Below are 26,287 nucleotides of genomic sequence, written 5' to 3' on the forward strand. Positions count from 1 at the left end.
TGATTGTATTGATACATCTCAATTTGTTTTTACCAAGAAACAAGTTTGTCCATCACTTTTGATGAGCATTTGGGTTGTTTTCAGTTTGGCGATTAAGGGCTTATGAACATTCATTTACAAGTCTGTTTATGGACATATGCTTTCATTTCTCTTGGGTAAATAAATACCTAGCAGTGAATAGTTGTGTCATATGGTAGGTATGTGTTTAACTTTTTAACTAAAACTCATGATAGGCCTAAATGTAAAACTGAAAACTATAAAACTTCTAGATGAAAACATGGAGGAAAATCTTTGTGACTTTGAGATAGGCAAAAATTTCTTGGATAGGATGACAAAACATGATTCATAAACGATAAAAACTGATAAATTGAACTCCCTCAAAAGTAAGAACTATGCTCTTTGTAAAACACTGTTAAGAGAATGAAAAGGCAAGCCACAGACTGGGAGAAAATTTTTGCAAATTACATATCTGATAAAGGACTTACTTCAGAATATATAAAGAATTCTCAAAACTCAATAAAAATAAAAAAATACAATTTTTAAAATGAGCAAAAGATATGAACAGACAGAAGATATATGAATGACAAATAAGCACATGAAAAGCTGATTAACATTATTAATCATTAGGGAAATGTAAATTAAGGCACAATGAGATACTACTACACACCAATTACAATGTTTAAAATTTAAAAGATTGACAATAACAATTACTGACAAAGATGCAGAGTAACTAGAACTCTCCTAAACTGGTGGGAATATAATATAGTACAACACTTTGGAGAACAGTTTGCCAGGGTTTTTGTTGTGAAATTTTGACTTTGAAATATTTCAAACTTACATAAAAGTTGTAAGAATTATCCAAAGAGCTCGCAAATATCCTTCACCTAAATTCCCCCCAATGGTCGACATCTATGTTTGACTTATCATCTCTCTCTTTATTTTCTGAATCACTTAGGAGCTAATTGTATATGTAATACCCTATTACCCCTTACGGTTTGAGTGGAAATTTCCTAATAGCAAGGACACTTTCTATTTGACCACAGTACAATCATTAAACTCAGGAAGTTAACACTGATATAATAATGCTGTCTAATCCACAAGACCCCCTTCAAATTTTGCGGATTGTTTTGATTATATCCTTTATAGGTCCAGCATCCACTACAGATTCTAATTTTAGACAGATGGAGAATTTTGAACATAAATTGGGTGTTAAATAATGTTAAGAGTGAAGGAGTTCCAGCAGGCACTTCTGTTAAAGAAACTTATTTCGTGAAAACCATACCCCTTGGCATTATCATTCCATTCTGATGGATTTGATCTCCCACGTCCCTGCAGGTTCCCCCTCTCAGTTCCCCCAGCAGAATGTGGGCTAAACCTTCCCCCAGCCTCGCTCGCATGCCTAAGCTGCTCACCCGCTAATAGCGTTCGTGACGCCGCTTCTCACCCAAGAGCCGGCCAGGGTCGCGGAGTTCCGGCAGGGATCCTGCAGGGCGCCGAGCCCCACCCCAACCCTGACCCCGCCCCCGGCTCGACGCCCCGCCCACATGCCCCCTCCCGGCGTGGAGCTCCGGCTGCGATCCTTCCCCCAAGCGCGGAGTTCTCCCCATCCCTGACCCCGCCTCCGGCTTGGAGCCCCGCCCCCGGTCCCGCCCCCGGAGCGGAGCCCGCCTAGGGCCCACCCACCTCCGCAAGGCCGCCTTGCCTTGCCTTGCCCACCGCACTACCATGGCTGGGGGCCGCGGGGCCCACGGGCGTGGCCGGGACGAGCCGCCGGAGAGCTACCCACAGCGACAGGACCACGAGCTGCAGGCCCTGGAGGCCATCTACGGCTCCGACTTCCAGGACCTGCGGCCGGACGCGTGCGGACGGGTAGGAACGTGGCTTGTCTGGTCGGGGCTGGCGTGCTGCGGCCCAGCTCCCCTGGCTCGATCTACCCCGGCCAGGCCCGCCCGGCCCTTCCGGAGCAGAACCGCCTACCCCCGCTTAGGATTCTGGAGTCCTTTCATCCTTCGCGATTCCACCCACGCTCACTTTCTGTCCTTGGGCCCGCTGCCGCTTGGCGGGTCTCCAGAACCCCCAACTGGGACGAATTCTCTTACAGCCTTTTCCCCGCGTCGGCTCCAGTCTTATCTGGCCCTGTTTCTTATACCCACTGACGTTCCATAACTTCCCTGCCTCCTTACTGTCCTGCCTTTTTTCCTCCCTGACAGCCATTGAGTTTGACACAGCAGCGCGTTCATAGGGACCCACTGCAACTTTGGGAACGCTTTGGGGGCTCTTGCACAGATCTTACTGATGCCTTCAGTCAGAAGTCTCATCTTCCCATATGTGTTCAGAACTATTAACCACGTAATCCCGTTGTACTCCTCAGGCATCCTCCCTGTATTGTGCTGTGTGGAGGAACTTTCCTCTGTACCTTTCTCCAAGGCGCTTAGAGAGTATGGAATACAGTCTTCTTAGCTGTAATGGAGAGGGAGTGTGCTGAGTCCACCCTTTTAACATGGCATTTGACTTAAAATATTATTTTCCTTTTTGTCTGGAAGTAAGTTAAGGCACATTATAAGCTGCTGATACTGACAGTCTTTCCCTCATCATCCTTGAAGAATTATCTACCAAACTCTTATCTGTATACTATTATTTAAAAAGTAGTACCTTCGGGCCTCCCTGGTGGCGCAAGTGGTTGAGAGTCCGCCTGCCGATGCAGGGGATACGGGTTCGTGCCCCGGTCTGGGAGGATCCCATATGCCGCGGAGCGGCTGGGCCCGTGAGCCATGGCCGCTGAGCCTGCGCGTCCGGAGCCTGCGCGTCCGGAGCCTATGCTCCGCAACGGGGGAGGCCACAACAGTGAGAGGCCCGCATACCGCAAAAAAAAAAAAATAAAAAAAAAATAAAAAGTAGTACCTTCTTTCATCTACCTTTAAATTTATTTATTTTATTTATTTTTAGCTGTGTTGGGTCTTCGCTGCTGCACGCGGGCTTTCCCTAGTTGTGGCGAGGGGGGGCTACTCATTGTGGTGGCTTCTCTTGTTGTGGAACGCGGGCTCTAGGCACACCGGCTTCAGTAGTTGCAGCACGTGGGCTCTGTAGTTGTGGCACGTGGGCTCTAGAGCACGGGCTCAGTAGTTGTGGCACAGGGGCTTAGTTGCTTCGCAGCATGTGAGATCTTCCTGGACCAGGGCTTGAACCCATGTCCCCTGCATTGGCAGGTGGATTCTTAACCACTGCGCCACCAGGGAAGCCCCCTTCATCTACCTTTAATTCTGGCATTTTACAACATGTGCCTTATCAGCACATCCAGGATTTTCTCAAGAAATAGGGTCTTCAGGAGCTGTCAGGGCAAAACATTTTCCTTCTCACCCAACGTTTTCCTTCCTTCATTAACTATTGTTCTAGGTATTGGGAATACAGTCCAGCACAAACCAAACCAAACCCCCTTCCCTCAGGGAGCTTACTTTTCTAGTGCTTAATTTCAAGAGTTATTTTTAAGCTGAAATAGTAAAAATGTAAATATTCCCCTTATACAAGCTTGTAATAAAATAAAAATGTAACTTTCTGGTTATCTGGTAACTTCTCTGTTCCCAAACATTGAGAACCAGGAAGTCGGCTCATGAAGCCAAAATACGTGTTGCAAAGTGTACACGGGGACTCAATACAAAGTTCCTAAGACTTCTTCAGAGACAGTTTATTTACTTTACACAGCTTAATTATCTGGTCCTAAGACTGCAAGAAAACAGAAAAGAAAAAGGTACTGCTGTAGGTAGGGATACTGATAATCTCAGAATTTATAGCTGGTGGTCTTTATAACAAGATAGTAGAGCAAACAAAATCAAAAACTGTAATAGGCAGGTAGAAGGATTCAGATAGCTGTACCCTGAGGTACACGGGCAAATAGCCTTAACACTTTGCTAGGCAAATAATTGGTGGTCATAAGGATGAATCACAATGTAGTCATTCAACATAGAGAACAGACTTGTGGTTGCCAAGGGGGGGGGGGGGTGGGGGAGGGATGAACTTGGAGTTTGGGATTAGTAGATGCAAACTATTACATGTAGAATGGATAAGCAACAAGGTCCTACTGTATAGCACAAGGAACTATATTCAGTATCCTGGGATAAACCATATTGGAAAAGAATATAAAAGATTGTATATATGTGTATAACTGAGTCACTTTGCTGTGCAGCAGAAATTAACACTAAATCAACTATACTTCAATAAAAAAAGAAGTTAAAAAAAAATGTAGTCATTCAGGGCTTCCCTGGTGGCTCAGTGGTTGAGAGTCCGCCTGCCGATGCAGGGGACACGGGTTCGTGCCCCGGTCCTGGAAGATCCCACATGCCCAGAGCGTCTGGGCCCATGAGCCATGGCCGCTGAGCCTGCGCGTCTGGAGCCTGTGCTCCGCAACGGGAGAGGCCACAACAGTGAGAGGCCCGAGTACCGCAAAAAAAAAAAAAAAAAAATGTAGTCATTCAACAAATACTTATTACTTGCCAGTCTTTAGGGAAAGGTTATGCAAGCCCACAATCCTTTATGCAAAACGCTGAGGCCTGATATGTTTCAGAATTCAGAAGTGTTTGTGTTCATGGCCACATGTGCACATTCCATACTTACCTAATACCTCACTCAGTGTCTGGAGCAGCACGCAGAATCAAACACAACAAACCATGTGAATATTCAAATACTCACACTCAGTGGGATGGATAAAGACTATTAATAGCCTCATGTCAGTTCAGGCCAAATTTGTTGCCAGTAAGTTCAGCTCAGAATTATTGACCTGAGTAAAATTTAGGTTTTTTAAACATCTGAAGTGTTTTAAACTTCTTTTTGGGGGATGTGTTATAATGTAGATTTTGGTTTAGTAGCATATGTATGTTATTTATAAATAACATTTTGGGAGTACATGCTAAAAATTCTTTTACATACTAAAGTTTGGATACCACTAGTTGAAAATATAATTTCCTCTAGAGTTATAAATTTATTGTTAACTTAATTATCTTGGCTAATTTTCTGTCAGCCAAAGTTCTGCTCATTTATAATTTGATAGCTATTGCAAACCTCCCTCCTAAAGCCTTGCTTTTGTCTCTGGGCCCACCGGTAGTGTATGAGTGCTTCTTTTCCTACATCTTCACCAACACTGTAGTGTGAGACTTTTTCATCTTTGCCAGTAGATAGATGAAACATTTTTACTTCTTTAGTTGTAAATTATGAGGACCACCTTTGTAAGCCATGGATTTTTTTCTGTGAACTGTTCAATGTTGTTTGGTTTATTTTTACACTCTATTGTCTACTTTCTTATTCATTTGTCAGAGCTATTTATATGTTAATTTATATGTTAAGAAAATTAGCATTTGGGGTCATATATTGCAAATATTTCCCCCTAATCATTATTCATTTTGATATTTAGGTAATATATGCAATTTTTTAAAACTTTAATATAATCAAAATGACCTTTTTTTTTCATTTTATTGTTGTTACATGGTCCCTGTGGTTTGTTATTTTCCCTGCTCCAGTGTTACCAAAAAAATGAATTCTTCAGGACTTTCTTTTAATTCTTTCATGACTTTGTTTTTAAACTTCCATCAAATAAATATAGAAATAGCTTTTTATTTTTTTAAGTTCTTACCTCTGTCTGAGTATGCATCTAGGCTGCCCACTTTCACCCCCAACTAGCCAGTTAGACTAACGCAAATGATTTTTTTCAGTCTTTTCCACTAATTTGAAATGCCACCTTTACATTGTATGAGAGTAGGCTGGCTTCATAAGGACAGACTCTCTGTATCTGTTCACACGTACATGCCTAGTGCCTGGTAAAAAGCTCTCAAAATTTTTTTATTAACTGAAATAATTCCCAAATGTATTTGGGTCTATTTAGAAAAAGAGATATGGGGGGAAGTCAGTGATTAAGGCATTTGACATAAAATCTAACTTCTTAGATTTTACTATCATCATTTTTTTTTGCGGGGAGGGACATCTTCACAGACTTAAAACCAAAGATTTGCCCAGATTATCTAGCTTGCACATGTTACTTTATTTCTAGATTTGTTGTTTTTTCACACAGACTAGTTTCTTCCCCACATTACAGCATATGAGAACAGAGGCAGGTTAGAAACAAGAGGCCATGCTGAGCCAAGTCTTGCCATCAAAATGTAAGGGGGATGTGATGAGCAGAATCTAGGTAACAATTCTAGACCAAACACCTGAAAGTGGTTTGAATTGTCTAACTTTTTCTTTTATGTGCTGTGGTTAAAAACACATGGCATAAAATATACTAGCTTAGGGCTTCCCTGGTGGCGCAGTGGTTGAGAGTCCACCTGCCGATGCAGGGGACGTGGGTTCGTGCCCCAGTCCGGGAATATCCTGCGTGCCGCGGAGCGGCTGGGCCCGTGAGCCATGGCCGCTGAGCCTGTGCGTCCGGAGCCTGTGCTCCGCAACAGTGAGAGGCCCGCGTACCGCCAAAAAAAAAAAAAAAAAAAAAAAAAAAAAAAAAGAGGGTCCCCTGGATCAGTGTTCCTCATCCTGTGGGGTGTATTAAGATCCTTGGGTTTTGTTTCTTGAAGAGCTAATGTTTTTAATTTTTTTTTATTCTGGGGTGGATTAGTCCAAATGAGCATTACCTCTCATGTTTTAGGACTGAGTTTGTGTTACTCTTTCACTTTTTATACCTTGAAGATTTGTTTGGTTATTTGGTAGTACTTCAGGAGAGTCTCCAACTTCATGATCTCATTGAGAAGATAATTTAACTCATCTCTCATTGTAGCGTGCCCTTCTCTCCATGACCACTTTTTTTTTTTTTTTTTTTTTTTGCGGTATGCGGGCCTCTCACTGTTGTGGCCTCCCCCGTTGCGGAGCACAGGCTCCGGACGCGCAGGCTCCGGACGCGCAGGCTCAGCGGCCATGGCTCACGGGCCCAGCCGCTCCGCGGCATATGGGATCCTCCCAGACCGGGGCACGAACCCGTATCCCCTGCATCGGCAGGCGGACTCTCAACCACTTGCGCCACCAGGGAGGCCCCATGACCACTTATTATGCTGCCTTTATGTCACTTGCATTTTCAGTCTTCAAAACAAATCTTTTTTCTCATGTAGAATTTTGTATACTTTATAGCTATACATTCTGCATTGTGTTTTCCTCTCATTAAGTGCTCTCAGGAAATTTTGGTTACCCCTTACTTTGAGTTTTTTTACCTACAAATATTCCAGGAATTCATTATTTCCTTGTTCAGGTTAAATCAAAGATTTTATCAACATTGAATTCTAATGACCATTTATCTTTTAAAGGCATGAAGAAGGTCTTACCCAATCCTAATCTTTAGAACATCTTGATTGTTGAACTTTTTAATCAAGTCCTGTTCAGCTCCAGGAGTCCTTGAATACCCTAATATGAGCTAACACTTGGTATTGTAAACATGTTTTGCATAAAAGTATCTTCACATGTTGGGAAGCCTCTCAGTTCGCTTGAGAGAAGCCTGGCAAATATTCTATTCTTACCTCTGAAAGCACTGTTCCCTGACTGTCTTTTTTTTTTTTTTCCAGTGAGCCTGTACTGGTTAGGATTAAGTTTAGCTACATATGACAGAAAGTTTATTTTGTTACATGTAAAAGTCTGGAGTCTACAGCTTTTTCTGAATTGCTGTTCTACCATCGTTAATGTGCCCTTCATGGTCTAAAATGGCTGTCTGACCTCCAGTCATCACATCTGCATTCCAGCCAACTGGAATGAGAAAGGGATAAAGAAGTTTCATCCCTTTCCTTTGATAAAGTTCACTTCCTGGAAATTGCATATTATAGTTCTTTCATCTTACTGGCCAGAAATTAAATCCAGTAGCCACACTGAGCTGCAAAGGTGTCTGGGAAATGTATCCAGCTAAAAAATCAGGGATTCTATTAAAAAATAAAAACCAATCTTACATATTTTATATACATAGTTGATTGTGTAATTCATGGTGCCACATGTAAGGTTCATGTTATAAATTTCTATTAGAATTTAATGTTGCTAAGTACTTTATTACCCTTAGAAGAATTTTTATCTTTTCTCTTTTCTGATAATGCCGCATTTCTCTTTTTGCCCTGGCTGCCTGGACATTACAAGGGAAAGTCAAGGCTCAGTCACAGCAACTCAGGGTTGGCATTAACAAGGGAGGGCTGATGGAAAAGACAGGTTTGGGAGTCAGAATTGGGTTTGAAGTCCAGACTTGTTGCTGTGTGTTGGTGGGCAAGAAGCTGAAAGTCTGAGCCTGAGCCGCCTTGTCTGTAAAATGTCTGTACAAAGGAGACTGCACCTACCTCGCAAAGTTGGTCAAGTGTCTGGACCCCATGAGTATATGTTCCCTCAGCCTCCCCTTTCTCATGATATATAGATAATATAAACTGCCTCAAATCTTTTTTGGAAAAAGCATACATAAATAAAGAAGAATGGAATATTTGGTGAAAAGCAGTTGGTTGAAAGCATACACAATTTTAGAAGAGCTATCAGATTTCTTCATGTCAAGATTTTCACTTGTTATCTCAATATTCAAAGTATCCCCTGCTCAAGAGGCCTCCCCTGACCTGCCTGTCTGTGGACCTTCTCCTCCTCCACCACTATGTTCCATGACTTGGCTTTGTCTTCTTTACAGCACTCATCACTTTTTGAAAGCATTCATTTGTCTTCTAGTCTGTGCCAGCTAGTTGGGTTTGTGTCTGTGTAGATTTGCCTCTGAACTCTCAGTCTCTAGGGCAGCACTCAGAAGGTCATCAGCACTCAGTGACATATGAATGAAAGGAGGCTACATGGGACATTTCAGGTCACTCCTTACAGAACTTTTGAAAAGGAATATGTACTCTGTCTTGCAGGTTTTCAGGGTTTTTTGGAATTTTATTTATTTTTTTATACAGCAGGTTCTTATTAGTCATCCATTTTATACAGGTCAGTGTATACATGTCAATCCCAATCTCCCAATTAATCCCACCACCACCACCACCACCCCCCACCACATTCCCCCCTTGGTGTCCATACATTTGTTCTCTATATCTGTGTCTCTATTTCTGCCCTGCAAACTGGTTCATCTGTACCATTTTGCTAGGTTCCACATATATGCATTAATATACAATATTTGTTTTTCTCTTTCTGACTGACTTCACTCTGTGTAACAGTCTCTAGATCCATCCACATCTCTACAAATGACCCAGTTTCTTTCCTTTTTATGGCTGAGTAATATTCCATTGTATATATACCACATCTTCTTTATCCATTCGTCTGTCGATGGGCATTTAGGTTGCTTCCATGACCTGGCTATTGTAAATAGAGCTGCAATGAACATTCGGGTGCATGTGTCTTTTTGAATTATGGTTTTCTCTGGGTATATGCCCAGTAGTGGGATTGCTGGGTCATATGGTAGTTCTGTTTTTAGTTTTTTAAGGAACCTCCATACTGTTCTCCATAGTGGCTGTATCAATTTACATTCCCACCAACAGTGCAGGAGGGTTCCCTTTTCTCCACACCCTCTCCAGCATTTGTTGTTTGTAGATTTTCTGATGATGCCCATTCTAACTGGTGGGAGGTGATACCTCATTGTAGTTTTGATTTGCATTTCTCTAATAATTAGTGATGTTGAGCAGCTTTTCATGTGCTTCCTGGCCATCTGTTTGTCCTCTTTGGAGAAATGTTTATTTAGGTCTTCTGCCCATTTTTGGATTGGGTTGTTTGCTTTTTTAATATTGAGCTGCATGAGCTGTTTATATATTTTGGGGATTAATCCTTTGTCCATTGATTCCTTTGCAAATATTTTCTCCCATTCTGAGGATTGTATTTTCGTCTTGCTTATGGTTTCCTTTGCTTTACAAAAGCTTTTAAGTTTCATTAGGTCCCATTTGTTTTTGTTTTTATTTCCATTACTCTAGGAGGCGAATCAAAAAAGATCTTGCTGTGATTTATGTCAAAAAAGATCTTGCTGTGATTTATGTGATTTATGTCAAATTTATGTTCTTCCTATGTTTTCCTCTAAGAGTTTTATAGTGTCTGGTCTTACATTTAGGTCTCTAATCCATTTTGAGTTTATTTTTGTGTATGTTGTTAGGGAGTGTTCTAATTTCATTCTTTTCCCATGTAGCTGTCCAGTTTTCCCAGCTGTTTGAAGCTATTGAAGAGGCTGTCTTTTCTCCATTGTATATTCTTGTCTCCTTTATCAAAAATAAGGTGACCATATGTGCATGGGTTTATCTCTGGGCTTTCTATCCTGTTTCATTGATCTATATTTCTGTTTTTGTACCAGTACCATACTGTCTTGATTACTGTAGCTTTTTAGTAGAGTCTGAAGTCCAGAAGCCTGATTCCTCCAGCTCTGTTTTTCTTTCTCAAGATTGCTTTGGCTATTCAGGGTCTTTTGTGTTTCCATACAAATCGTGAAATTTTTTGTTCTAGTTCTGTGAAAAATGCCATTGGTAGTTTGATAGGGATTGCACTGAATCTATAGATTGCTTTGGGTAGTAGAGTCATTTTCACGATGTTTATTCTTCCAATCCACGAACATGGTATATCTCTCCATCTATTTGTATCATCTTTGATTTCTTTCATCAGTGTCTTATAGTTTTCTGCATATAGGCCTTTTGTCTCCCTAGGTAGGTTTATTCCTAGGTATTTTATTCTTTTTGTTGCAATGGTAAATGGGAGTGTTTCCTTAATTTCTCTTTCAGATTTTTCATCATTAGTGTATAGGAATGCAAGATATTTCTGTGCATTATTTTTGTATCCTGCAACTTTACCAAATTCATTGATTAGCTCTAGTCGTTTTCTGGTAGCATCTTTAGGGTTCTCTATGTATAGTATCATGTCATCTGCAAACAGTGACAGTTTTACTTCTTTTCTGATTTGTATTCCTTTTTTTTCTTTTTCTTCTCTGATTGCCGTGGCTAGGACTTCCAAAATTATGCTGTATAATAGTGGTGAGAGTGGACATCCTTGTCTTGTTCCGGATCTTAGAGGAAATGCTTTCAGTTTTTCACCGTTGAGAATGATGTTTGCTGTGGGTTTGTCGTATATGGCCTTTATTATGTTGAGGTAGTTTCCCTCTATGCCCACTTTCTGGAGAGTTTTTATCATAAATGGGTGTTGAATTTTGTCAGAAGCTTTTTCTGCATCTATTGAGATGACCATACGGTTTTTATTCTTCGGTTTGTTAATATGGTGTATCACATTGATTAATTTGCATATATTGAAGAATTCTTGCATCCCTGGGATAAATCCCACTCGATCATGGTGTATGATCTTTTTAATGTGTTGTTGGATTCTGTTTGCTAGTATTTTGTTAAGGATTTTTGCATCTATATTCATCAGTGATACTGGTATGTAATTTTCTTTTTTTGTAGTATCTTTGTCTGGTTTTGGTATCAGGGTGATGGTGGCCTCATAGAATGAGTTTGGGAGTGTTCCTTCCTCTGCAATTGTTGGAAGAGTTTGAGAAGGATAGGTGTTAGCTCTTCTCTAAATGTTAGATAGAATTCACCTGTGAAGCCATCTGGTCCCAGACTTTTGTTTGTTGGAAGATTTTTAGTCACAGTTTCAGTTTCATTACTTCAATTTCATTACATAGAGTTGCTTGTAGTAGTGTCTTAGGATGCTTTGTATTTCTGCGGTGTCTGTTGTAACTTCTCCTTTTTCATTTCTAATTTTATTGATTTGAGTCCTCTTCCTCTTTTTCTTGATGAGTCTGGCTAATGGTTTATCAATTTTGTTTATCTTCTCAAAGAACCAGCTTTTAGTTTTATTGATCTTTGCTATTGTTTTCTTTGTTGCTATTTCATTTATTTCTGCTCTGATCTTTATGATTTCTTTCCTTCAGCTAACTTTGGGTTTTGTTTGTTCTTCTTTCTCTAGTTTACTTAGGTGTAAGTTTAGATTGTTTATTTGAGATTTTTCTTATTTCTTGAGGTAGGCTTGTATAGCTATAAACTCGCCTCTTAGAACTGCTTTTGCTGCATCCCATAGGTTTTGGATCATTGTGTTTTCATTATCATTTGTCTCTAGGTATTTTTTGATTTCTCCTTTGATTTCTTCAGTGATCTCTTGGTTATTTAGTAACATATTGTTTAGCCTCCTTTGTGTTTGTGTTTTTTACATTTTTTTCCCTGTAGTTCATTTCTAGTCTCATAGCATTGTGGTCAGAAAAGATTCTTTTTTTTTTTTGTGGTTTTTTTTTTTTTTGTGGTATGCGGGCCTCTCATCTGTTGTGGAGCACAGGCTCCGGACGCGCAGGCTCAGTGGCCATGGCTCACGGGCCCAGCCGCTCCACGGCACGTGAGATCTTCCCGGACCAGGGCACGAACCCGCGTCCCCTGCATTGGCAGGCGGACTCTCAACCACTGCGCCACCAGGGAAGCCCCAGAAAAGATTCTTGATATGATTTCAATTTTCTTAAATTTACTGAGGCTTGATTTGTGACCCAAGATGTGATCTATCCTGGAGAATGTCCTGTGCGCACTTGAGAAGGAAGTGTAATCTGCTGTTTTTGGATGCAATGTCCTATAAATATCAATTAAATCTATCTGGTCTATTGTGTCATATAAAGCTTGTGTTTCCTTGTTAATTTTCTGTTTGGAAGATCTGTCCATTGGTGTAAGTGACGTGTTAAAATCCCCCACTATTATGGTGTTACTGTTGATTTCCTCTTTTATAGCTGTTAGCAGTTGCCTTATGTATTCAGGTACTCCTATGTTGAGTGCATATATATTTATAATTGTTATATCTTCTTCTTGGATTGATCCCTTGATCATTCTGTAATGTCCTTTCTTGTCTCCTGTAACATTCTTTATTTTAAAGTCTATTTTATCTGTTATGAGTATAGCTACTTCAGGGGATGGAATATCTTTTTCCATCCTCTCACTTTCAGTCTGTATGTGTTCTGAGGTCTGAAGTGGGTCTCCTGTAGACAGCATATATACGGGTCTTGCTTTTGTATCCATTCAGGCAGTCTATGTATTTTGGTTGGAGCATTTAATCCATTTACGTTTAAGGTACTTATTGATATGTATGTTCCTATTACCATTTTCTTAATTGTTTTTGGTTTGCTTTTGTAGGTCTTTTTCCTGAATTCTCTTAGCTTTTGCTTGTCTGTAAAGCTTTTGATTTCTCCATCAAATCTGAATGTGATCCTTGCCAGGTAGATTAATCTTGGTTGTAGGTTCTTCACTTTCATCACTTTAAATATATCATGCCACTCCCTTCTGGCTTGTAGAGTTTCTGCTGAGAAATCAGCTGTTAACCTTATGGGAGTTCCCTTGTATGTTAGTTGTCGTTTTTCCCTTGCTGCTTTCAATAATTTTTCTTTGTCTTTAATTTTTGCCAATTTGATTACTGTGCGTCTCGGCATGTTTCTCCTTGGTTTATCCCGTATGGGACTAGCTGTGCTTCCTGGACTTGGGTGGCTATTTCCTTTCCCATGTTAGGGAAATTTTCGACTATAATCTCTTCAGATATTTTCTCGGGTCCTTTCTCTCTCTCTTCTCCTTCTGGGACCCCTATAATGCGAATGTTGTTGCTTTTAATGTTGTCCCAGAGGTCTCTTAGTCTGTCTTCATTTCTTTGCATTCTTTTTTCTTTATTCTGTTCTGCAGCAGTGAATTCCACCATTCTGTCTTCCAGGTCACTTATCCATTTTTCTGCCTCAGTTATTGTGCTGTTGATTCCTTCTAGTGTAGTTTTCATTTCAGTTATTGTATTCATCTCTGTTTGTTTGTTCTTTAATTCATCTAGGTCTTTGTTAAACATTCCTTGCATCTTCACAATCTTTGCCTCCATTCTTTTTCCGAGATCCTGGATCATCTTCACTATCATTATTCTGAATTCTTTTTCTGGAAGGTTGCCTATCTCCACTTCATTTAGTTGTTTTTCTGGGGTTTTATCTTGTTCCTTCATCTGGTGTATAGCCCTCTGCCTTTTCATCTTGTCTATCTTTCTGTGAATGTGGTTTTTTTCCACAGGCTGCAGGGTTGTCATTCTTCTTGCTTCTGCGGTCTGCTCTCCAGGTTTTGTTTTTAAGCCATGCTTTAGGAAAATGTGGCCGACGCCTATATAAAATAAAATTATGTGTAATATTTAAAAAGTAGAACTTTGGGCTAAAATATTAATAATTCTTATCTTAATCTTTAATGATTGGCTCTCTAGAGAAAAAAAGATTTTCTTTTTCTCTTTTAGGTCAAGGATCCTCCCGAAATCAATTTAGTTCTATACCCTCAGGGCCTGACAGGCGAAGAAGTATATGTGAAAGTGGATTTGAGAGTGAAATGCCCACCCACCTATCCAGATGTGTGAGTACATTTAGAAATAGCTTTGATGTGATTTCAGTTCTCTGTTTTGAAAACATAGGAACAGGTTGAAGTTAATGGTGTTTTCTCCTTCTGGCCCCTATTCCATTTAAAATTTTATTTCCTATCACTTGCATTTCATCAAAACTACATCAGCAATAGACATTTTCATGAAATCTGTCTCCTGTTAAGTCAGCTTATAGTTAGTAGTATCTATGGATGGTAATATTTGCTCCATGACTAATGTTTGCTTCCTCTGATATGTTAACTTTTGTTTGTTTAACTCTTCATAAACAAGTAAGAGGAACAATCTAGAAGAAAAAGATAAAGGTGCAGTGACTATAAAAGCCTTGTGGACTTAGTTTTAAAGTATGATAGGCATTAGGACTTAGAGTAGCCTTCCAGGCCAATGGGAGCTTTACTTCCTAGAGTAAAGGAGGATTTAGAGTTGCCCTGTTTCTGTGGGGGGACTTCTAACGAGTCTTAACTGGGCAGTCCCACACCCTGCAGGGCGTGTAACGTCACTGGCCTCTACCCACTGATGCCAAGAGAGTTCCCCAGTCAGTGAGATGGCTGAAAACCTCACATATTTCTAAACTCCCACTGAAGGTGATACTCCCTCTGGCTGAGATTCACTTGTAAAACAAAAGCATTAGCTATCAGGACTTGAGTATTCTTTTTTTAAAGTACCATGCATATTCCATGTAATCTTTCCCCAGACATTGCATGTGGAAAAGCAGATTGGCCTGGATGATGTTTTGTGGTTTGAGCTTGTTGTGTAGGAAGCCAGTGAAGGAAAGTGACAAATAAAAGGAAGTCCTGCCTTACACAGTGGGTGGTAAATGTATGGGACTTGTCATCTTAAGAGGTGATAGAGAATATGAAAATACAGATAGGTCAAGTTGAGTTCCTCAGAGTTAGTAACCCACTTTTTGCCCAACCTCTATTCCTAGAGTAGATATAGTAGGTATTCAGAAAGTTAATTTATGCATTAATTGAAGGGTGATTAATTTTATGAAAGAAAAATACGACAGTGCCTCTCTAGGTTTTAGTTTTCCTGACACTGTATAGGTGGTGTCTTTTCTGATACCAACAGGGTGTCCAGACAATTCAATTCAATTCTGACACTAAAATTGATAGCTGGGTTAGGGGCTCAGTCCCACAACAAGACTTCAGATGCCAGTTGCAAGTCCCAGTACTTCTGATCAGCTGGCTCTAAATTTGCAGGTTCCCATAATGCCCATGTTCGATAATTTGCTAGAACAGCTCACAGAACTCAGGAAGGCACTTCACGTACTATTACTATTACAACTCAGGACCAGCCAGATGGAAGAGATGCTTAGGCAAGGAATGTGGGGAGGGGTGCAGAGCTTCTTTGCCCTCTTGACATTGACTGATGTCCTCTGGGGGGGGGGACAAAATCACCCCTGGTTGAGAACCACTACTTTAGAGAATTCGTCAGGTAAATCTTGATGTGTCCACTTGGTAAAAATATTATTTAAGAAACAGCATGCAGGGCTTCCCTGGTGGCGCAGTGGTTGAGAGTCTGCCTGTGGATGCAGGGGACATGGGTTCATGCCCCGGTCCGGGAAGATCCCACATGCCACAGAGCAGCTGGGCCCGTGAGCCATGGCCGCTGACCCTGCGCGTCCGGAGCCTGTGCTCTGCAACGGGAGAGGCCACAACAGTGAGAGGCCCGCATACTGCAAAAAAAAAGAAAAAAGAAACAGCATGCAAATGCTTAACAAAAACTTAAAAAGTAAATGTTACAATATCAGCTACATAAAATTATGAATTATGTAGCAAAGGCATAAAGAGAACACTGGAAATTTTAAAGCAAGTTTAATTAGTGTTGCAGTTGAATTTTTCACCATTCTGTTAATATTGCTAAATAATGACTGCTTGATTTTTTTAAGAAAATTATGTAAGTCTTGACTTGGGGAAACATTCCTGTCTTTTGAGATGATATGGGGCAGGAAAACCTTCCTTTTCTGCAAAATAGTCCTTGATACCACTGTGAGAGAGAGAATCCTGGATTGGCTGGACCACACATAGACTCAGTAGTCTCTCTCAGATTTCCATCTATCCAACTAGATTGATGATTGTAGCAATCTATCATACTGAAGCATTGAGAGAATCCATAGGTAAGTGAATAGTAAAGGCTTCGCCAAGGTAAAACGCCATGAATTACTCAGAAATGCTTGGTGGGAAGTGATGAATCATCTTCTCTTCAAATGAAGCCTACTTAATCTCAGAGTTGTTATTATATGTGTATTGGTTGGAAATAAAAAAACCCCAAGGGCTGGTTGTACTTTCCTTGGGTAGAAAGTGTTAACTCTTAGTTGCGCTCTATAGGAATGAAGAGGAGAGTGTGGTAGGCATCCTTGGAAGAGCAGAGTTTGCAGAGTGTGCATGACTAGATTTATGTATAAGTAAGTGAGCTCATTTACAGCAGAATGAGTGCCTGGGACACAGCATGCTGTAGGAATACTAGATAGATCACTGTGGCTCCATCTCGCCTAGTATTCTTGTCCTGCTTTGTGCCAGAGTGCACTAATGAGCACAGAGCGTCTGGACTCTGGCAGGTGAGCTATCTGAGTAAACTGATGTTGAGGGGCAAGCCAGGATGGAGCGTTACCATACAAGGGAGCTCATAGTGAAGTTACTAGGCTAGAAACACACACAGAGCTGGAGTGATTTTTTAAAAGGCAGTAGACAGTAATTGTTAAAAATTTAAATCAGGTTGTAAAGCTGAAATCACACAGAGGAGTTGGGGAGACCCCTGATCGAGCCCCAATCATGTATGTCTGGTCCTCTGGGGGATCAGGGCACCCGACTGCCCACACTGATGACTAGCCAGCCCACTGCTGCCCCCACAGGCTGCAGGTGCCTCCATGATGAGTACGGTGTCAACAGAGTTGCTGGGGTAAAGTTAAAATGCTTTTGAGATGAAAAGAAATGTTGCTGGGGGTACAGAGAGATTCACAAATGAGGCCCTTATGAAATCCCCAGGCCCCGAGCTTGGAATTTAGCAAACATTAATGCAAATAATCTGTACTTTCTAGAGTAACTCCTTTTTGTTTTTTTCTTTTCCAGAGTCCCTGAAATAGCATTAATGAATGCCAAAGGTCTGTCAAATGAAACTGTTAATTTGTTAAAGTCCCGCCTGGAAGAAGTGGCCAGAAAACATTGTGGCGAGGTATGATTTGTTAAACTGGAATTATGAGAGGATGGTAAAAATCTCGTCATGTTCAACAGTGTTTGCCTTCTGGCCTTTTCTTTGGGTTAAAGGCTTTCCCGTTGCACCTCAAATCTAAATTTCACTAGGATGTTTTGGGTTTTATTGGTATCTACAAAGGGGAACATTGCTGTTTGTATTTTTTAAATTAATGGTATTTATGAATTACAAATTGTAGAGTGTATTAGATAGTACTGTTGCTTAAGAATTTTTCTGGAAGCACTTTATATGAACCTGGGCATTCTTTTTGCACACTTTGGACCTGACATCATGACCTCATCTTGACTTCAACCTTTATGTTGGAAAATGTTTGCAGACAAGTGATTTCTCACCAAACTTTGCCACCTCTCCAATTTTCATATCAGAAGGACTGTTTTCCTTCTCAGCAATTAACGATACACTCTCCTCCATCAATGTCCCTTTTATACCTGAGCATTTACACCTAGTTCAGTACTGATTCTTTTTAAATTCTGTGACATCAGAGTCTACATGAGCTCCCCCTTGGGTGGCAGAACTCTCTCTGGAGGGCTACACTAGGTGACTTCTTAGGGCAGAGTATTACTGTGTGTATTAACTCTGTGTATAATGTGTGTGTAGTTACTGAGAGTATTATTATCTCTTAAATATAATCTATTTCCTCACTTTTGTATAAGATCACTCAGTGTTTTTGCCTAGGTAGCTCATGCTTAACTATCCCATCCTATAGAAAGTGAGAAGAGCTAAGTAAGGGCTAACCCTAGGCCTCAATGTGTATGCTGGACCTCTAGGAAAGTGCCTGGACAGTTTTTTACTTGCATTCTATAACACATTGAGTCACAGCCATCTAAGTTGCGTTTCCAAGAACTTCAGTGATTGTTGTAGTATAGAAAGTGACTGTATGATAGCCAGGTCATGGAAGCAACCTAAATCCCATTGACAGACGAATGGATAAAGAAGATGTGGTACATATATACAGTGGAATATTACTCAGCCATAAAAAGGAACAAAATTGGGTCATTTGTAGAGATGTGCATGGATCTAGAGACTGTCATACAGGGTGAAGTAAGTCAGAAAGAGAAAGACAAACACCGTATGCTAACACATATATATGGAATCTAAAAACAAAAAAAAGGTTCTGAACAGCCTAGGGGCAGGACAGGAATAAAGACACAGACGTAGAGAATGGACTTGAGGACACGGGGAGGGGGAAGGGTAAGCTGGGACGAAGTGAGAGAGTGGCATGGACATATATACACTACCAAACGTAAAATAGATAGCCAGTGGGAAGCAGCCGCATAGCACAGGGAGATCAGCTTGGTGCTTTGTGACCACCTAGAGGGGTGGGATAGGGAGGGTGGGAGGGAGACGCAAGAGGGAGGAGATATGGGGATATATGTATATGTATAGCTGATTCACTTTGTTATAAAGCAGAAACTAACACACCGTTGTAAAGCAATTATACTCCAATAAAGGTGTTAAAAAAGAAAGAAAGAAAGAAAGAAAGTGATTGTAGCACAGTCTGGACAAAAAAATAGGCCTTGGGAATTATTCCAAAGTTCTTTGTGTTTAAGTCATTTCTAGTGTAGTCTAATGTCTAGCTGAAAAATAATATGGAGTTATATTGAAAATTCAGCTACAGAATCCTCTGATTTCTTGGATTGATGATTTGTGATTTTTTTGAAAAATTTTTTGCTGTATTTTGTTTTATTTTTACAGTGCAGTATTATTAACTATAATCTCTATGCTGTACATTAGATCCCCAGAACTTATTTATCTTATAACTGGAAGTTTGTAGTCTTTGACCAACATATCTCCCCTTTTCTCCCACCCCCTCACCCCCGGCCCCTGGGAACCACCATTCTAGTCTCTGTTTCTTTTTTTTTTAAGTTATTATATTTTATTCTATTTATATTAGTTTAATACTTCTTAAATTTAACAAATGAATTAATGTATGTCAATGCTGTCTTACAGGTAGAAAAACCAAAATATCAAACTACTGAATTATATCTCAAGAGTACATGTTTTCTTGGAACTTGAGCCAAAATTGAAAGTTAGGGGTCCCTAACACTCTATTTACTACCTCTGGCTCCTAGGCCATGCAGACAACAAATACCACAAAGCTGTTCTACTTTGAAAAACTAATAATTATGTATAAATACTTTAGTATTATTTATAAGTTCAAGTAAGGAAGTGTTCAGTATTCGGTTCTGTCCAAATTCAGTTATCTATTACTGTCTAACAAATTTTCCTAAAATGTAGCAGCTTAAAACAACAGCACTTTTAGTCTTTGTTTCTGTGAGTTCAGCTTTTTTATATTCCACCTGTAAGTGATATCATGCAGTATTTGTCTTTGTCTGACTTGTTTCACTTAATATAATGCCTCAAGGTCCATCTGTGTCTTGCAAACAGGAGGATGCCCTTTTTCATGGCTCAACAATATTCTGGTGTGTGTGTGTATCACATCTTCTTTATTCACTTATTGGTTGACACTTAGGTTGTTTCCCTAGCTTGGCTATCGTGAATTATGCTGCAGTAACATGGGAGTACAGATATCTCTTCAAGATCCTTTGTTTTCATTTCCTTTGAATATATAATCAGAAGTGGGATTGCTGGATCATATGGTAGTTCTATTTTTAAGTTTTTGAGGAACCTACATACTGTTTTCCATAGTGGCTGCACCATTTTACATTCTCACGAAGAGTATACCTGGGTTCCCTTTTCTCTACATCCTCACCAGCACTTGTTATTTGCTGTCTTTTTGATGATAGCCATTTTAACAGGTGTGAGGTGATAACACATTGTGGTTTTGATTTGCATTTCCCTGATGATTAGTGATGTCGAGTATCTTTTCATGTGCCTATTGGCCATTTGTATGTCTTCTTTGGAAAAATGTCTGTTGTGTTCCTCTGTCCGTTTTTTAATTGGATTGTTTGCGAGTTTTGGGGGGGTTTATTGTTTTGGTTTTTTTGTTTCTTTTTGGCTGTGCTGGGCCTTTGTTGCTGCACGCGGGCTTTCTCTAGTCACGGCAAGTGGGGGCTACTCTTTGCGGTGCTCAGGCTTCTCACTGTGGTGGCTTCTCTTGTTGCGGGGTGTGGGCTCTAGGCACGCGGGCTTCAGTAGTTGTGTCTCATGGGCTCTAGAGCGCAGGCTCAGTAGTTGTGGCATGAGGGCTTAGTTGCTCCATGGCATGTGGGATCTTCCCGGACCAGGGATCGAACCCATGTCCCCTGCACTGGCAGGCGGACTCTTAACCACTGCACCACCAGGGAAGTCCCAGATTGTTTGGTTTCCTTTTTTTGCTACTGAGTTGTATGAGTTCTTTATGTATTTAAATATTGACTCCTTATCAGATATATGATTTGCAAATATATTCTCCCATTCTGTAGGTTACCTTTTCATTTGTTGATGGTTTCCTTTGCTTGTGCAGAAACTTTTTAATTTGATGTAGTCCCACTTGTTTATTTCTGCTGTGTTTCCCCCCCACCCCAGCCTTTTTTGGCTTTATTGTAAATTATACTTTTTATTTTGAGATAATTATAGATTCACATGCAATTGTAAGAAATAATGCCAGGAGAGCCCAAGTACCCTTTACTCAGTTTGCCCCAATGGTAACATTTTTGCAAAACTGTAGTGTAATATCATAACCAGGACATTGACATTGATACAGTCAAGATACAGAATAGTTTCATCACCACAAGATCCCTCATGTTGCCACCTCCTTACACCCCCATGCCCTCCTTGATACCTGACAACCACTAATCTGTTCTCCATTTCCGTAATTGTCTCATTTCAAGGATGTTATATAAGTAGAGTCACAGTATGTGACCTTTGGGATTTACTCCCCCTCCCCCCACCACTTCAGCATGATTCTGTGGAGACTCATCAGGCTGTCACATGTATCAATAGTTGTTACTTTTTATTGCTGAGTAGTATTCCATCTTATAGGTGCACCACTGTTTGTTTAGCCATCCACCAGGTGAAAGACAGCTGAATTATTTCCAGTTTGGGGCTATTAAAAATAAAGCTGCTGTAAACATTTATGTACAGCTTTTGGTGTGAACATAAGTTCATTTCTCTGAAATAAATGCTCAGGAGTGCAGTTGTGGGTGTATGGTACTGTATGTTCAGTTTTTTAAGAAACTGCCCAAATTTTCCACCTTAGCTGACCACTTTACATTACCATCAGCAATATGTGAGTGATCCAGTTTGTCCACATCCGTGTCAGCATTTGATGTTGTCAGTTTTCTATTTTATCCATTCTAATAGAAGTTGTGATGGTTAATTTTATGTGTCTGTTGGATAGGCCATGGTACCTGGATATTTGGCCAAACATTATTCTATATGTTTCTGTGAAGGTATTTTTTAGATGAAATTAACATTTAAATCAGTATACTTTGAGTTAAGCAGCTTACTCTCCATAAGGTGGGGGGGCCTCACCCAGTCAGTTGAGGGCTTTAAAAGAAGAAGACTGGCCTCCCTGGAAGAAGGAATTGCCAGGAGATACCCTTGGGACTTGAACTGCAACATCAACTCTGCCCTGGGTCACCAGCCTGCTGGCCTACCCTGCAGAATTTGGACTTAACCAGCATCTATAATCACATGAACCAATTCCTTAAAATCAATCTTAGTCAATTTTTCCCTCTCCCTCCTTCCTTCTCTCTCTCTTTCTCTCTCTCTCGCTCTCTCTCTCTCTCTCTCTCTCTCTCTCTCTCTCACTCTCTCTCTCTCTGTCGACATACACAGTCGGCTCTCCATATCTATGGGTACTGCATCCGTGTATTCAGGCAACAATAGATGGAAAGTGTTCAGAAAAACAATCCAGGAAGTTCCAAAAAGCAGAACTTGAATTTGCTGCATGCCAACAACTATTTACATAGCATTTACATAGTATTTACAACTATTTACATAGTGTTTTCGTTCTATTAGGTATTGTAAGTAATCTAGAGATGATTTAAAGTATACTGTGGGAGGATGCGCATAGGTTATGTGCAGATACTATACCATATATATATGTGGACACATACCCCTGCTATTTGGTTCTGTCTCTCGGGAGAACCCTGACTGATACAGATGCCTACCGCGAGGTGAGGCAGAGCGGCTGTTGTAAATAAGGAGATCAGGAGAGGCCCCACAAGGTGACATGTGAGCAGAGGCTGAGAGAAGCAAGACGATGGACTGTGTAGATTTGGGGGAGAGGGGGACAAGAGCCAGTTTGGAGACTAGCTCTTATTTACATCCAGTCTTGTATGTTTTATCAGATTTATACAGAAAATGCTAGTAAATTAAATAGATTAGCAAAAGAAAAACCCTCCACTGCTTGGCTCCTGGCTCCTTCCTGGTGTAGAAATGGTTTCTCTTTGACGTGATGGAAACTGCCTTCTTTAACCAGCTTTCCTTAAAAGAGCTTTTCACAGAATAGGTTGCCTCTTAGACTCTAAACTAGTGTTTCTCAACTGTAAATAGAAGTATATGCAGTGAAAACCACAGCTTCTAGTACAATAAAAAATACAGCTTCCCCCAACAATAGCTGTGGTTTCTCCCCAAGAGAAAGGTGAACACCAGGCAAACTATATATTCTTGTGTACAGTGAATTCTATTACTTTTTACCACCCTAAGTCCTTTTAGAAACAATAATTTTTAATCTGCTTCATTGTAACTGAGGAAAAAGAAATTTCGGAGTGGTGGTCCTCATCTGCAGAAGGAGCTTGGCACTCTTGACCTCTTTGGGGTTGGAATAGTTGGTCAGTGTGGGGTCCCAGAAACCCTTGCTCTGTTGATTTACCAACCAAGCTATGGTTTATGATTTAGGGGTTGGGGAAAGTGGCTTCCTACATTCACACAGGATGTCTGAGAGGGGGGCCTTTTTCCTTCTGATACTGTGAATGCTTCCCTAAGTGGAAATGAAATGCTTTCTAAGTATTAATTAGCCTCCTACTGGCCCATTACTAGCAGGGAGAGAGTGAGGCCTTTAAGCGTTTGCCTCTGTACCCCAGTAGGATGTTTTCAGTATGCTGTATGGACAGATGAAAGCTCTCATGTTAGCAATGATTATTCTCTGCTCAACTGTCATTATGTAGGCAGGTTTTCTAGCTGGGAAGGTAGTCTTTACTTTAATGCAGTCTTAAATATTTTACCAGATTTATTTATACAGAAAAATATTTTATCGGATTTATTATACAGAAAATGCTAATAAATTGAATAGGATTGCAAAAGAAAAGTGAAGCTTTTTATTTATCTAGATAGTGATTTTTCTTGATGGCAACACAATGAGGTGAGTGCTCTAAAAGCTTTTTCCTCCTGTGGTTGCATCCTAGACCTAATTAAGAACGTGTCACATCAAAATGAATATCACCATTGTGAGTGGGTCTCGGATGGCCTGCATGTTTTTCTGTAGTCTTACCTTGGGGCCCTGCTTTGCGTCACTTGACCATTTGTGGTTGATTTCCATCCATGTGTTTAGGTGATGATATTTGAACTGGCTTACCATGTGCAGTCATTCCTCTGCGAGCACAACAAGCCCCCTCCCAAGTCTTTTCATGAAGAAATGCTGGAAAGGCGGGCTCAGGAGGAGCAACGGAGGCAGTTAGAGGCCAAGCGGAAAGAGGAAGAGGAGGTGAGACCCTTGTCGCCGCGGTGTCCGGCCCAGAGGACTGCGAGCTCCTATAGGTTTTCCTCCGTCTCTACCTACTCACTTATTGGTATTTCTTTAAGTTTTGCTCAGCATTTGATCCAAGAACCATGGATTCATGTGAAAGGAGGCCCAAAGAGTAACCAAGAAATAAATACTATGAGTGATTCCCTCCCAACAAATATCAATGCTACCCCTAGAACCCTTAGTCCAGGTTTTTAAATAAAAGAAAAAGGAAGTCGGCTTAACCAAACTTCTGGTGCTCTTTCTGTGCTTGTAAAGCTGTGCAGGAGTTCAGAGGCTATTATCTTCTTCCCTCTGTGGGACAAGTATCTCATGCCCAAATGAGTAGCCAAAGCCAGAGACTGAACGTTTTTTTAGTTCACTAACCATTTGTACTTTTTCTTTATTTGCATACGGATGTATACTGCTGTATTATTTTTAAAATCCTTTAATCAAAGTTAATACATGTATCTAAATTTCCTTCCTGATTTTTGAGGTTTTTTTTCCTTCTATTTAGTCTTTTAATAAATTTATCTAGAACTTATTTTGGTGTGGGTTGTAAAAATGAGGGTCTGAGTTTTTCTCTTTTTTTTCCCAGTCATTTTCCTAACACATTTCTTAAGTAATCATTCATTCTTAAGTGATTTGTAATAATTCCTTTAAAGTATATTTTACCTACTCATTTATACTAAGTTCTACTTGTGAATTATCTCTTTTGTTCAATTCATGTTGTTTTCTTGAGTCTCTGCAGCACTCTTTGAGTGATTGTATCTTTATAACATTTGACTGTCTAAGTCAGGACCCCTGTCCCTTCATCCTTCATTCTTCTTTTTTTTTTTCCGTTGGCTATTCTCACAGATAAGTTATAGGATTGCTTTCTCAAAATCAAAACTAAACAAAACCTGTGGAATTTTGAGTAAAATTGCACTAAACTTATGTATTCATTTAGGAAGAATTAACATTATGACAGTATTCAGACTTCCTATCCAGGAATGTTTTTCCATTTATTTTTATCTCACAGTGAGGCTTTTTAGTTTTCTTCCCTTAGGTGTTGCAATTACTTGTAGGGTTTTGTTTTTCCTGCTTTTCTTAGGTTCTTATTCCTGGTTCTTTTTTCCTGCTTCGTTTTGTTCATCCTTTACTTATGTTAACACTGTCTTTGTGAGTTCCATTCATTTTTTTCTCAATATTTATTTATTTGGCTGTGCCGGTCTTAGCTGCGGCATGAGGGATTTTCTTTTTGTTTTTGTTTTTTTTTGGTTGCAGCATGTGGGATCTAGTTCCCTGACTAGGGATCGAACCTGGGCCCCCTGCACTGGGAGCACGGAGTCTTAACCACTGGACCACCAGGGAAATCCCGGTTCCATTCATTTTGTTACTGCTTATCTCCTATTTAATTGTGTAGCCTAGTTACCATTTAGGGTTTAAAGTTCCTTATTGTTGTCATTGTTCTTAGGCAGACACATTTTTACTAGACGATAAAGATATTTAACAGACTTGTTTTGGTGTCCTACTATAACTACCTGTAAGTTTTGGGTATGCTTTATATTATTACTGTAATAGTTTTTGGTGAGTTTCTCAATGGTTTTGATATTTATAACCTGGAATTTTAGGCAGCTCATAAAAAACACTATTTTTCTCTACCTAAATTCAGAATCATTTGAGTAATAGCTACATGAGTCAAATGGATAGAGATCAAAATGCCACTTTTAATACTAAGAAAACTGATTGGGGAATGCACCTGAAGGTCTGTGGCTTGTGGGTGTGCACCCAGCTCAGCCCACCTCCACCCAGCAGCCTGGCCGACAGTAGGCGCAAGTGCATGTTCTCTGCAGACAGGCAGGTATCAAAGAGGAGGGGCTCAGTCAAGTGTGGGGAGAAGTGAGCGGCCCATGGTGTTGCTGCAGTTAAAGTCCCTCCACATAGAAATGGGGAGTACGTGTCCCTCCCCACACAGTCTTCACACCCATTTAAGTGGGAAGCCTATTGCCTAAGAACTCTGACAAAACTGACGTAACTACAGTTTGTACTAAGGTTCTAGATATTCAGATCTCTTAGGAGATGAGAGCTTGAATTACTGAAATTCAAAAGATTTTTTGTGATTTCAGAATTCGTATGTTGTATGGGTTTCAGAGATCAGCATTTGATGGCAATATGATTTATTTC

The 26,287-nt window shown here is 40.3% G+C and overlaps 2 protein-coding genes across 2 annotated transcripts in view; one reads left to right on the forward strand and one right to left on the reverse strand.

Moving 5' to 3' along the window:
• Nucleotides 1–1,445, reverse strand: part of GPR176 (G protein-coupled receptor 176) — a 115,899-nt gene extending 114,454 nt beyond the window's left edge. The window contains exon 1 of the mRNA XM_060096585.1: nucleotides 1,413–1,445. The gene's annotated coding sequence lies outside the window, so the exon portion shown is untranslated. The remainder of the gene's footprint in view (nucleotides 1–1,412) is intronic.
• A 232-nt stretch (nucleotides 1,446–1,677) lies between these two features.
• Nucleotides 1,678–26,287, forward strand: part of EIF2AK4 (eukaryotic translation initiation factor 2 alpha kinase 4) — a 110,012-nt gene continuing 85,402 nt past the window's right edge. Inside the window, exons 1-4 of the mRNA XM_060096586.1 lie at nucleotides 1,678–1,869; nucleotides 14,164–14,276; nucleotides 17,370–17,472; nucleotides 23,951–24,103. Coding sequence (XP_059952569.1) covers nucleotides 1,726–1,869; nucleotides 14,164–14,276; nucleotides 17,370–17,472; nucleotides 23,951–24,103 — 513 coding nt within the window. The 5' untranslated portion in view covers nucleotides 1,678–1,725. The remainder of the gene's footprint in view (nucleotides 1,870–14,163; nucleotides 14,277–17,369; nucleotides 17,473–23,950; nucleotides 24,104–26,287) is intronic.

The sequence above is a fragment of the Mesoplodon densirostris genome, chromosome 4, assembly GCF_025265405.1.
Source record: "Mesoplodon densirostris isolate mMesDen1 chromosome 4, mMesDen1 primary haplotype, whole genome shotgun sequence".
NCBI lineage: Eukaryota > Metazoa > Chordata > Mammalia > Artiodactyla > Ziphiidae > Mesoplodon > Mesoplodon densirostris.